The sequence below is a fragment of the Hemicordylus capensis genome, chromosome 4 (genome assembly GCF_027244095.1).
Source record: "Hemicordylus capensis ecotype Gifberg chromosome 4, rHemCap1.1.pri, whole genome shotgun sequence".
Lineage (NCBI taxonomy): Eukaryota > Metazoa > Chordata > Lepidosauria > Squamata > Cordylidae > Hemicordylus > Hemicordylus capensis.
Window position 1 is genome coordinate 48,321,770 of NC_069660.1, and position 13,540 is coordinate 48,335,309.

At 43.7% G+C, this 13,540-nt stretch overlaps 1 protein-coding gene across 1 annotated transcript in view; it reads right to left on the reverse strand.

Annotated features, from left to right (window-relative positions):
* MYH7B (myosin heavy chain 7B) overlaps window positions 1-13,540 on the reverse strand; it is a 76,272-nt gene that overhangs the window by 46,236 nt on the left and 16,496 nt on the right. The window contains exons 5-11 of the mRNA XM_053247223.1: window positions 13,360-13,516; window positions 12,293-12,320; window positions 9,503-9,599; window positions 8,682-8,705; window positions 4,939-5,031; window positions 4,368-4,431; window positions 4,165-4,263 (exon numbers count right to left, since the gene is read on the reverse strand). Coding sequence (XP_053103198.1) covers window positions 4,165-4,263; window positions 4,368-4,431; window positions 4,939-5,031; window positions 8,682-8,705; window positions 9,503-9,599; window positions 12,293-12,320; window positions 13,360-13,516 — 562 coding nt within the window. The remainder of the gene's footprint in view (window positions 1-4,164; window positions 4,264-4,367; window positions 4,432-4,938; window positions 5,032-8,681; window positions 8,706-9,502; window positions 9,600-12,292; window positions 12,321-13,359; window positions 13,517-13,540) is intronic.

Below are 13,540 nucleotides of genomic sequence, written 5' to 3' on the forward strand. Positions count from 1 at the left end.
ACATTGGCTCCCAAGTACAAAATGAGACATCTGGATAATCTAAGCTTGCAACCAGGACACTTGAAGAGAATAAAGTTATCCTCCTGCCCTATCATAAGGGATTTTTTAAATATTCTAGTGTGGGATACACAAACCAATTAATGCAACATTCACATAATGCTTGAAACATTATAACACACACTCTTCTGTTCACTGAAATTTACCTCTTTATAGAAAACTATAAGTTATAATGTATGAAGGAAACTCAAGTTTTCCATGAAAATAACCCCTTGGAAAGATTCCCACACAATAAATTTTAAATTGCCTGTTTCCTTATGTATTTCCTGGTTAAAGTGGCCCTATTTAGGCATTACATTACATGTGCACACAGGTGTCTATACACATGTACATGGTTTTGTACAGGCTCCTCAAACGCAGGGAACAGATATGAAGTGTACTATTTCATGTACTATGAATACACTGTACGTGCACACACTGTCCATTTTGTGAATAAGACTACAGGTGATCTGCAGTCTCATTGTTAGACAAGAGTCCATTTTAATTTGCATACATGCAAGTAATGTTGTGTGAATAAATAAAAAGTAATTTCCTCCCATATACTACCGCAGCTTTGCTGTCTCCAGACAGAAGACAGAAACAGATCTGGATGTATCAACTAGCAGGATGTCACCTGTTGCCCTAGCTTAGTGCCTGGAAGGGCACACAGTCTCTGTGATATGGCTACTGATGTGGCATGTGCAGCAGCCTCTCCCACTAACTACATATCTTAGGAATACCCCTGGGCTGCTGACTGATTTAGAAGCGGTCAGCCTTGGCCTGGTGACCACCAGATAAGATTACTGCTCTGCAGAACAATTCACACACACACCCCCAATAAGGTATTGTTTATCACCTACTACTGAAACAACTAGACCAGATTCTTTATTGCCGCAGGGGACTATGCTAAACATTTCTGTCTAGCAGGAAAAAAGATTCTCCTATGTTTCCTGTTTCAGAACGTCTGGTTCCATACTTGAAAGATGCTTCAAGTGCACATCATAACACAGTTGGGTGGGATCATTCTTGGACGTTTACTTTCCCCCTTTAGAAAAGTCCTATGGGTAGTGGCCTATGAAGGAACTCTCTACACACAGTGTTCCTATTCGTAGCAATTAAGAAGGGTGAAGGGAGGAAGAAGAGCAGGTGGAGGAGGAGGAGGAGAGAGACATTTTCCACACTGTTGCTCCCCAGAGCTAAGGCATTGCTTTTCTGAAATCAGCTAAGAGCAGAATTAAAACAGAGGTTCTACACTGCACTACATTGTGCTACATTATCCAGAAATGACCTTCCCCGTGGCCAAGATCTTCCTGTAATGTCCCAATAGCAAATATTCCTTTGCTTGCAGCTGGTTGTTTTTATTGTTTCTTCTTAAGCATGGCTGGAGGATTAGTGATGAAAAATTTGCACTAATAACTCCTTGAACAGCATCTCTTAATTGCTCCAGGGCCCATTTCTGTTTCTGCTGTGGTATTTTGTGATATATCTTTCTGAGCTCATTGAGAGTCTTGCTGGTCAAGCAGCAATTTAGGGCTTTATATACAAAACTAATCTTCCAGGGAATTGTGTTAATATCCCCTCATCAAAATTTGCACCTTTGCTCTAGCCAAGGGAAACACAACGACAAACAAACAAACAAACAAACAAACAAACAAACAAACAGCTTCTTGCTATGATGTGTGCCTGAATTTCCCAACCAAAAGGGTCCAATTGCTCAGTTGTAGCTGGAAAGCCAGGAAGCAATTACTTAACACATTGTCACTCTAGAGCAGGCCTGCTCAACTGTGGTCTCCCAGCTGTTTTTGGACTATAACTCCCATAATCCCCAGGCACAGTGGCCAATAGCCAGGGATTCTGGGAGTTGTAGGCCAACATCTGCAGGAGGGCCAAAGTTGAGCAGGCCTGCTCTAGAGGCAGCTCAGTACCTTGTCTGCTGAGAGAATGCTTTTCAAGAGCATCCATAGGACATCTAGACAGGGGCATAGGGATTGTGGAGCAAGGGGAGACAATTTGTCTCCTGGCCACCAGAGTCTTGGGGGGGCTGCCAAGGCACCCCCTCTCCTGGCCACCAGAGTCTTGGGGGGGCTGCCAAGGCACCCCCTCAACCTCAGCTAGGGTGCCCCCTTGCCCCCCTCCCACACCCAACCAGTGAACAAAGTGCTCACTGCCTGAGAGCCACGAGTCATGCTCCTCTCCTCCCCAGCCAGCGTTTCACTGAAGCACTGGCTGCGGCCAAGCTCCCTATGCTCCTGCACCTAGGGGTGATGTTATCTAGTTTCTAAATCTTAATATAGCAGCTGTGAGGAAGCTCAGTTCAGACTGGGACAGAAACAGCAGAGATTTAATTCCTCTTCTACCCCATTTCCCCATCTCTGGGCTCCAACTCCATCGGACTGCCTAACCGATTTGCCACTTGCACCTTTAGGTGCTCCTAGAAGCCTTGATGGGGGATTTTCAGAAGGAAAATGGTCCAGACACCCTCTAAATTCAGATTGTGGTCTTAATCTGAACTGGGGTCCCAGAGACTGCTGTTTTAAGATTTAAAAATCTCCCAGACTAGACAATGGCCCTATAGTCTAATGTGGCCCTATAGTAAGTCCATAGGACCATATAGTAAGTCCATGGGACATTTGAGCCCACTCAGAAACAAGGCCACTAGAAATAATTTTAAATGCTTAGCCTTCCCACCCCCCATTCATTCATTTATTATTTTGTGTATTTATACCCTGCTTCATCAACAATCACAAATTGGTTACAAAGTAATATGAAAGTATGATAAAAAGAGACACGGGCCTTTTTGGTTGTGGCCCCTTGGCTTTGGAATGCCCTCCCCGAAGAGCTTCACCATGTTCCCTCCTTCAGAGTTTTTAGAAAACAACTGAAAGCACATCTTTTTAAAGAGGCTTTTTAGTGTTTCATCTCTGTTTACATCTTTAGTTTTTATAGTTCTTAGTTTTTAGCTTTTAAAATAACTTTAAATATGGAACTTTTAAAAAATGAAATTTTAAATGTGATTTTAGCCTGGTTTAAACTTGTTTAACTTAAATTCAATTAACTTTATTAGTCTTATTTTACATTGTAACTTTTTATTAATGTTGTGAGCCACCCCGAGCAGTAGTGTACTGGAGGGGTGGGGTATAAATATTCTAAATAAATAAATAAATAAATAAATAGAAACTCAAGTATGTAGTACACCGCTCTGGGCTCCTTGGAGGAAGAGCAGGATATAAATGTAAAAATGATAATAATAAAAATAATAAAAGTAATAACCAAATATATGTTAAGCATGGTGCCAATTGTACAAACTGCTGGGATTTTGCCATGGACATTGTCTCAGTTCTTTATATGGGGCATGCGTGTATATATTTGAATGCGTATGTGGGGGTGGAGTCGCTGTGTTTGTTTCTCTGCTCTTCACTTGCTGTCCTGCATTCAAACTGAGAGGTTCTCCCTTTCTCTGCATAAGAGACTGCTAGTCTATTTATTGTTTTCTTAGCCTGTGTTATAGTTAGTAATAAACATCAGACTCTTGTTTCTCTGTTAAAGTTGGCTGCCTCATCAGTTACTTACAGTAGATAAGTGATCTCTCTGCAACACAAACAACTGTGCAATTGTTTGTGCAACTGGGATTAGCCTTAACTTTTCAAAGGCAATCTATAGCTTCAGGCAGGGGCATTATTAGGGAATAGCCCGTGGAGCACAAGCCCCCAATGAATTGCTCAGAAACCCGAATCTCATCAGCTATCTCTCTCCTCCATGACCTTTCCAGAAAGAAAGGACAGCAGTGGAGGCACAGAACATGAGAGAGAGCTGCTAGTCTCACCTAGTTCTCTGCTGCTTCCACCTTCAGGGGTGCTGTTCTGTATTATATTAGAATCTTTTAATAACATACATAATTATTCCTGGGGGGTGGGGGGGAGATATTTGATTGAGTTTAATAATCAAAAGTGGGGCTGTGGGCCCAGGGCCTGGATCATTTATGCACCCAGCAAGGACACTGCTGGCAGCTGGCATTACTCAGCAGCCCTGGATATCAGACTGCTGGACACTCCTGTTCTGCAGTTCCGTGCTATATTCTTTCCACGCTGATTGTCAAATTCTTTTACATATTGTTTTAATGTCCATTACCTTGGATCTCTGGCTTCTTTCCAGAAAGAATTTGATAGTAGATATGGTAGCTTCTCTCTCCTGGCTGCTGGAAAATCACTCTTGATTTTTCCAGCAGGTCTAGAAATAGAGACAAAGGATTAGATTGTAGGGCTACTTTTGTTTATCAGTCCACACGCAAGTCCCTGGCAACGTAGGATTTCATATGACAACCATTTACTCACAGATGTCAATGTCGGCAGAAGCCAGTTTTCCTGACGGACCAAAATGGATGCGGATGAACTTGCCCTAAGATTAAATAAAAAGGAACCTTACTCAAACACTGGGCAAATGAATAAAGGCACTTGTTACAAACTGTTAATGTTTAAGGGATTCTTTGCATTTTACTATTCCCAACTTGGAGATTCATTGCCATTTTGGGAAAAAGTACACCATTGTGATATTTAATACACAAGTCTTTCTGTATATCCATCAGGAAGTTATGCATGTTTCAACTCCCCAGTCCATGTAAATGCATGCACACGAATGCACACAAACACACAAATGTCTTTCCAAAGTATTATTTGTTGATTGATGTTAATTTATGCACCCTTCTAGGTTTTAACCACATAAGAGAATACAGAGTCTCCTTCCTGAGAAGCTGTTGTATTTTCTGAAGACCACAGTACAATAAAATAATAACAATAAGAGAATTAACAGAGAAGGAAATAGTTCACTGCAAGTGTATAATAATGTATTCACATGCTAGCTGTTTTATACACTATACATTGGAACATTAGTACAGAATATACTTACAAACCGTGAGGAGTTGTCATTTCTCAGGGTTTTGGCATTGCCAAAGGATTCCATAGCTGGGTTAGCCTCAATGACTTGATCTTCAAGGGTACCCTAAGAGATGCAACCATAGAATAGTTCAGATCCCCAAAGCTGGTTAGAACAGCTTTACCCCAAATACTGCTGAGAACAAGCAGAAGAACACAGTGCAAACGAAATTATTACTTTCTTCAACCCTGAGTAATACCAGCAGTTGTCAACATATAACATTTTACCTCTAGGAAGGACTCAACAAGCATCTCCCCATACAGAGCCAAACTACATATTATTTCAGACAGCAGGGAAAGGGTGTGTGCCATATTTTTGAATGGTTCCTCACATACAAAACCCTCTTCATGTATTAAACTATCACCTCAGGGGGCCAAACTACATGTTACATTAAGTGCATTATTAGAGCTGAGATAGTCAATGTTTCTGTACTAAGCAGAACTGCAGGGGTGATCTGGATTGAGACCAAGATTGGGTCTGGATTGGGACCTGGATTGGGGGGGGGGGTGCTTTATTTGCCCCAGAAGGAAAATTCCCATTGACACAAATGCTTAACATTACATGTAGTATGGCCAGAGAGAGGTTTTTTTAAGCCTCTCTCTGTCTGAGTTTGTTTACTACACCCAAGGACTACTTATGAATGCTTTGAATCATTTACAATAGTATAGCCCCACTACCACTTCATTCAATCAGGGATGAGCAAACCTCTCCATTTCCATTCCATCTGAACAGCTTTGTTTCATTTCTATTCTGCTTTATTTGACTACAAATGCTTGGATTTTTCCCCCATCACAGAAAAAAAATACATATTCAAACATGTATTTTGTTCAGATATTTTCATCTATTACTTATTCAAACAGCTGATGCAACAATGCATTTTAAAGAAGATGTTTAAATAGATGTTTTTATGCAAACATGCAGAGATTATGAAATCCACAGACACAGGGAGGAGAGCTGGTCTTGAAGCAGCAAGCATGAAATAGCTCCCTTTGCTAAGCAGGGTCCACCCTAGTTTGCATTTGAATGGGAGACTACATGTGTGCACTGTAAGATATTCCCCTTAGGGGATGGGGCCGCTCTGGAAAGAACAGAAGGTTCCAAGTTCCCTCCCTGGCATCTCCAAGATAGGGCTGAGAGAGAGAGACCTGCCTGCAACCTTGGAGAAGCTGCTGCCAGTCTGTGAAGACAATACTGAGCTAGATAGACCAATGGTCTGACTCAGTATATGGCAACTTCCTATGCTCCTATGTCTCCATATCTTATAAAATCCAGAATACTGAGGAGCAGGGGGAATGCATTCCATCGTGAATATTCTTGATCCAGAGTACATAATGGCTCTGTTATGAATAGCACTCAAAAGCATGTGGCAAATGCCTTTATCTAGAGTGAACAAAATGTCTGGCTGTTCATTACATCTATGCACCATACTATATGTGATGTGGGAGATCAAAGACTGGATCTACCAACTTCCCCCACCCCCGCCCCCCCCACACACACCCGTAGCTGCTATTCGCTGTAGAGGGAGGAAAGACAGGTGCCATATAGGTGTGTGTCTTCCTGTCCCTCTTTGCAGAGAACAGCAAGTTCAAGGTTGGGGCAACTTAAGTCATGGAAAGACTTAGGGGGGAGAAGCGTTCACTCCTCCCCAATTACAACAGTGAATCCATTCAGGTCCCCACATGGATGCTTTTCATGAAAGAAAAATACATTAGGGATTCAGTCACAACTCGCCCACATCACCTGTAGTTCCTTCTTAAGTGCACCAAACCATGTTTGTTAAAAATTTAACTTAAAATATCAAGGAGATCATGGAGGCTACTAGATGTGATTCTGCTGAAGATTTCTCTAGGCTGGTTTAGGGCCTGTAACTCCTCGACGTGAAATGAATGCACACCACAAACACAGTTGTGTGGAAGAAGTAATGTTTCAGCCAGCATGTCCATGAATATAGGGGGGAGGGGGCTTTAGTCCTTTGCCCTTACACAGGGGCATAGCTAGCCTGCCTGCGGCCCGTGTGCGGACACGGCAGGTGCCCCGATAGCCCCGCCCCTGAATCTGACATCAGACGCAGGGGATAGCCATGCCCCCCACGTCTGACATCAGACGTGGGGGGCGTGGTCTGGCTCCCGAACGGAGTCTTGAGGCTCCGTTCGGGAGAAGCAGCTTAACCACTGAAGGGGCTGCGCGGCCCCTTCGGCAGTTAGACAAAGGCTGGTGCTGCGTTCGCAGCGCAGCCCAGCTGCGTTGCGAACACAGCACCAGCCTTTGTTTAGCTCCCGAAGGGTCTGCGCGGCCCCCGCTCGGGAACTAAACTACCGCCCCCGCGTCTGATGTCAGACGCGGGGGGCGTGTCAGGGCCGCGAATGGCGGCTCCTGATTGGGCACGGCTCAGGTTCTTTGAACCCGTTCGCCCAATTATAGCTACGCCCCTGCCCTTACAGCAGTCCTGATCTGGATCCCTCTGTGACTGCTATTTGACCACAGAGGTGCCAGAGATGCACTTAGTTAATTTTGGAGCCTAGACCTAAAGGCCTTTGGAGGCCCCCCTCCACTGGAGCCCCCCCCCAAAGTAAGCATCACCCCCTACACACACACACACACACACACACACACACACACACCAGTGCCAAACATTATTTTTAACACATGGGTTCCTGAGGGCACAAACAGCAACTGAACTCACAAGAATGTAAGAATATAATACAGGTTTATTTATGCAAATATGCATGAGCAGAAACCTTAAATGAGCAGAAACATGAGTATGCACCTTAACATACTCCCATCCCACATATCTTTTTCCTCACTCTCCCCTCTGTCTCTGAAGCATTCGACACAGGTCACAATCACACTCAGCCACCCGGTACAGTGTGGGCTAGCATTAACCACAACACCCAGGACAGACTAAAGAGGATTTGGGGGCCTCTAGAGAGTGTGGAGGCCCTGGACTTCAGCCCTGAAGTCCAGGGGTAAGAGCACCACTGCTTATAGCAGCATTTTCCAACTGATATGCCACAATGCACTAGTGTGCTGCAGAACATTGGTGGTCGGATGTGCCACACTGACTCACTCTTTCCTAAAGTGGGAGTTTAAACTCCTTGTTTTTGAAGCTGGTTCACCCCATAATGGAAAATGGAAGGATGCGTCCCTTCTGGTGCATCGTTACAAAAGCAGGGAGGTTAGACTCCCTGCTTTTGGAGCTGGCTTGCTCACTTATGCACCACGAGAGACACAAGGATGGAGGCACAAGGAAATAAAAATAGATAAATAAATAAAAATCATGCACCAACTTAAAAAAAAAAAGTGTGTCTGTGTTGCGGGGGAGGGGGGCAGTATGCCCCAATTTTATTTTATTTTAAGTAAGTGCTCTTCAGGATGAAAAAAGTTAGGAAAAACTGGCTTAGAGGAAAGCTGTCATTGACACAAATATTTTTGTGCCAAACATTTGTATGTTGAGATTTTGCTTTCATGGAAGTGTTTGTTGTGGAATTTTCTGTAGGTTTTCGGTAAGATCCTATTGTTTTGCTTTATACTGCAGGTTAATAAAGTCCTCCCTATTCAAGAATATATTTCTGAACACTAGTATGAAATCACAAGGGCCGAGTCACACAACTGACCTGTAAAAGGTTTAATCTTGTGCATAGTTACTGCTGTACTCAAGCACAATGTTTAAGCACTAATAAAATTTGATTGTGTAGTTCTGTCTTTTAAATACTTACCCCAGTTTTAGTGGCAGGAGCTTGCTAGGAAAAGGTAAGAAATACAGATTTACAACTCCAGAAATACAAAATCAGTCTCACAGAAAATGCCAGCCAAAGAAGAGGACATTCCAATTTTGTCCATAAGACCAGAAATTCAAAAATTATTAGCACTTCCAATGCAAAAAAGATTAACATTTTTAAAATAAACCAAAAATGTGTTAAATAGATTAGATCAAAATACTGGGAAGCATCAAGAAGCAAGGGAGTTAAAATCCAAACCCAGGGAAGGAAAACAATGCTGGTGAATTTCTTTCTGCGTAACCAAGTCCAAAAATTATCAAGAAGAAAAGAAGCAACTGCAAGACTATCCCAAAAAGAAAAAGGAAGAAGAATTTAAAAAGAAAAGAAAGGGGGAAAGAGGAAAAGAAAAGGAATGCAAGATGGAGAAGAAAGAGAGTAAGAAAATGCTCAAGACGAAAAAGAATCAAAATAAATAATATGAATAAAAGGGAGGGAAACCACAAAAAGCAAGGCTTAAAAGAAAGTGTTACAAGGTTGCATGGGGGTGTTTTTCCCCCCTTTTTGAAAAGAAAAGTCATGGAGGTGAGGGGAAAGAGTTGGTATCTTCAAAAATCCTTAAAGTAGCCACTGTTTGAGTTCAGCGCCCACTTTTAAAAACTCTTTCCCCAAAAGTAATTTTTTCAAGCCTTGCTTGTTTCAAAATAAAAGAAAACGCCATGTCCAAGCACGCTGCCAAACACAAAAGTCGTCCAAAACAAAACAAAACAAAAATGAACAAAAGAAAACAGCCAAAAACATTTTTCAAATGAGGGCCTTACTCCTTTCTTGCCCGGAGAGTCACCCAGGGCTGCGACAATGGCAAAGTACTGAATGACCCGCTTGGTGTTTACAGTCTTACCAGCACCAGATTCTCCGCTTAGAGTAATAGAAATACATAGATCAAGAAAGGGAAGCACTACACATACACACACACAAACAGCCAGCCAACATCCCAACCCCCCAGAAGTATACAATAGGGTTGTGGTGGGGGGTAAGGGAAGAATGTTATCACGTTACACATCTGACGTTCAAGGTGCATTTGTTTGAGATTTTCCAGAGAAGTCCTCCCAAAAGGCATGGGCAATGGGACATGGAGGAAGCCTCTTCTGCCATTGCTCCTGAAATGGTGTAGCAGGGGATACCCATGCTGGCTCAACATTTGCGCCAGCTGCTGTGCAGATGGACAGGAGTCATTGCAAGACGAAACACCTGCAGCATATCGGTTTACTGAAAGACTGTATTTTTACCTCATATGCACCTTCATTTTGCACCCATATTGTACCTGTTTGTTTTTCCCACCATGGCTAATATCAGCTTTGGGAGAGGGATGTGTGCAGTGATGTAGTTGCAAATTCAGAAGTGCAGGCGCTCTCCATGACAGCCCCCATAGCCATGTCCACCCCAACAGCCAGAGAAGCGGAGAAGTACAGACACTCCGTCCCTGCACGTCCCCCTTCCACAACGCCCCTGGATGTGTGTGATTTGGATCAGGGTCATGCTGTGCCAATTCAGACTGAAGCTATTCCGGAATCTCCCGCGACCCACACACCTAATATGATACAGGAGGAAATGTTAAACTTCTCCCCCTGGACTGCAGCCCTGACCCCTATTGTGCAGACCCCCAAGCTGCTTTTTGGACTAAAAGGGGGGGGGGATATGTTGTCTGTGCAATCACTGAAGTTTCCCATCATGTCTAATATGGCCCTGCACACAGTCAGAGCTTTTACAAGATGTCCAGTTTGTACAGGAGGCTTATACTAAGAACTGGAAACAAGACAGCTGCAATTATACAAATGTTCTCCACAGGTCTGCTTGCCAAAGGGCAGGAACAAATGGGACATGGAAGGCTAGCAGTCCTCCTAGAAAGAACAGCAAGGGTTTTAGAATAGTCAAGGTGCTTGACTATCACACCCTCTGCTCTTCCTCTCATTCATTAACGTTTAAGGGTAATTTAGTTCCTCCTCTCAGTTTATATGAAGAACAGAGGCTCTGATATTCCTTCAGTTTCCCCCGGTATATAGAAAATAGACGCACACTTTTGTCAAGTGGAAAATACTTTCAGCCACTCTTGCAGATAAAGGAGGACATAATGAGAGGAGAAACACCTTCCCTTCTTCCCAGTACAAACCCCCTAAAAGCTTTGTTCATCCACACAACAGAAGCAAGTGGAAACCCCCCAAATAGAGACACCCTGGCCCAAGCCCAGCAGGATGGCTCCAAGGGCTAGGTTTCCTTATCACGCAGGCCTCTATCATCCTGCCTTCTGTCTGCAAAGCCCTCTGGCACTGGCCTGGCATTGATTTCATGCCTATAGTTAGCTGTTCTTCCATTGTAATCCCAGCACACAAAGAGCCATGCTCAGGGAGGGAGAGTGGCCTCTGCAGGACAAGAGCCAAACATCTCACGCTATCAGCCCCTGCTTTACCTAATTAGGTCATGGCCAAGGCTACAAACACGTCAGGGGCTCTTGGCAGCAGATAAGGCTTTATATAGCCGCCGCCTCAATAGGGCAGTTTCAGTTAACATGTCTTCTTGCTCCTCACAATCGGGCCTCGGTTGGTTCCCACACATAACCCTTCATTTCACTCCATTTCCACCCATCATTCATTCTCCAGTCGTCCAACTCGTGATCCTTTTTATCATCTTTTACCCTTAACCGACCAGCCTTTGTTCCTTCTGTACCCCCACTCCGCTCCCACCAAGCTTTAGCCTCTTCAAGCCCTCCTCACTCAAAGACCACTTGTAGCCTAGCCGGATTCGTTCTCCTCCAGAGCATTAACCCCCTCCATGCGTTCACATTGCCACCTAACCACCTCCACAGACATTTACTCTGTAGGTTCCATGTGTTACCCAAACAGAGGTGTGTTTTGCTCTTCAAGCTCTTGTTGGAGCATATTCAACTTGTGACCCACCAGCCATGTTCCATCGCCCACCAAAGACTTGATAAACATCTTGTTTTTATTGTCTGCCAGGGACTGCAACAACAGGGGAGTTGTCAGACACCTGATGACTGCTGATGCCACCCCATCAAGACAAATGGGCCACAAATTGTGCAGGCCCTTTCTCTGCTGGGTGCCTCAGGATCTTTGTTTGGGCAGTGGATTTGTTTAACTGGGCTTCTTTTCAGTGACTCCTGTCCTGCGCATAAGTAGACATCTTGCTGAAAGAACAGATGGGGCAGAAAGGAAGTACAAATAAACAAAGTATGACCAACCACACGCTGACAGGAATGTTCTGTCTACTTTTGTTGGCAATGGACTCCTGGGAGGGCTGTAGCAGCTGTTAGGTTATATGTAAGAGCCAGAAAATCTCTTCTGAGTATATGTGTGGAGCAAGACGGAGGGGGGGAGCATAGGCAACAAGCTGAAAGGGGAGGATGTAAAGAGGCACCAATGACCCCTAAAGATTTTGCAGCGTGCCCAAATAACTTGGCTTTCTTTTCTCGACAGGGATACATGGAAAACTTCCTGTACCAGCGTTGGTTTCAAGGGTAACCAACAGTTAGAGACCAGGAAAAAAACACAAGACATGAAATGATGGCTCAGAAAGAGAGAGCACAGTTCACTTACGTGATGAGCATGGACTGGTTCTCACGATCTGGAAGAAAAGGAGCCATTGTTAGACTCTGGCTGTTAATTTTAGACTCTGCAAACTGCTATTATTTTATTTTATTTTATTTTATTTTATTTTATTTGTATGCCACCCAAAACGCAAGTCTGTGGGCGGTTTACAAGAGAACAAGAAAAATAACAAATAAAAAGGTTAAAACACCACAAAAATTTCAAATGTTAAAACTATTAAAAATCATCAGACTATTAAAACAGTATCTAATTAAATGCCTGGGTGAACAAATGTGTCTTGACTGTTGTAAGAGATAGGGAGGCTCTTATTTCAGCAGGGAGCATGTTCCAAAGCCTCAGGGCAGCAACAGAGAAGGCAGGTCCCTGAGTAGCCACCAGATTAGCCAGCGGCAATTGCAGACGAACCTCTCCTGATGATCTTAATGGGCAGTGTGGTTCATAGCAAAGAAGATGTTCTCTTAAAAACCCAGGCCCAAGCTGTTTAGGGCTTTATAGGTCATAACCAAGACCTTGTATTTTGCCCGGAAACTTATCGGCAACCAGTATAGATCTTTTAAGATAGACATGATATAGTCTTTCCAAGATGACACAGAGACCAACCTGGCTACCGCATTCTGGCCCACCAGATGCCTCTAGGAAGCCCTCAAGCAGGAGATGAAGGCACGCCCCCTCTTCTGTGGTTGCTCCCCTGCAACTGGTATTGCAGGGGAGGCATCCTGAGCCTAGAGAAAGCCTATAGCCATCAAGACTAGTTGTCACTGATAAACATCCTCCAAGAATTTTTATAAGCCCCTTTTAAAGCCATCCAGACTGGTGGCCATCACCACATCCGGTGGCAGAGAGTTCCATAGGCTAATTATGTGCTGTGTGGGAAAGATAAGAGATAAATAGTTTTCATGCATGAGTATGAATCCTCCTAACAACTGAGTATCACTGGGCCATTGTTCTAAAGTTTTAAGTGCAGTTTTAAGGGCATTGGTTTTAGTGCAAAGGTTAGGATTAAGTTGCTTTTGGATTCCTTTCCCACAACATGAGAGGAAGGATCAGATACTTACTGCGTAACATGTCATTGTAGGCGTTGTCTGCAATGGAGTAGATGTGAGGTGGGACCTCAGACCTCCGCTTTCCCTTATAGGCTGCTACCACAGGAGGAGTATAGACTGGAAGCCATTTATATGGGTTTATAGTAACACAGAACAAGCCTGAATAGGTCTAAGGGAAACGAAAAGGCATGGG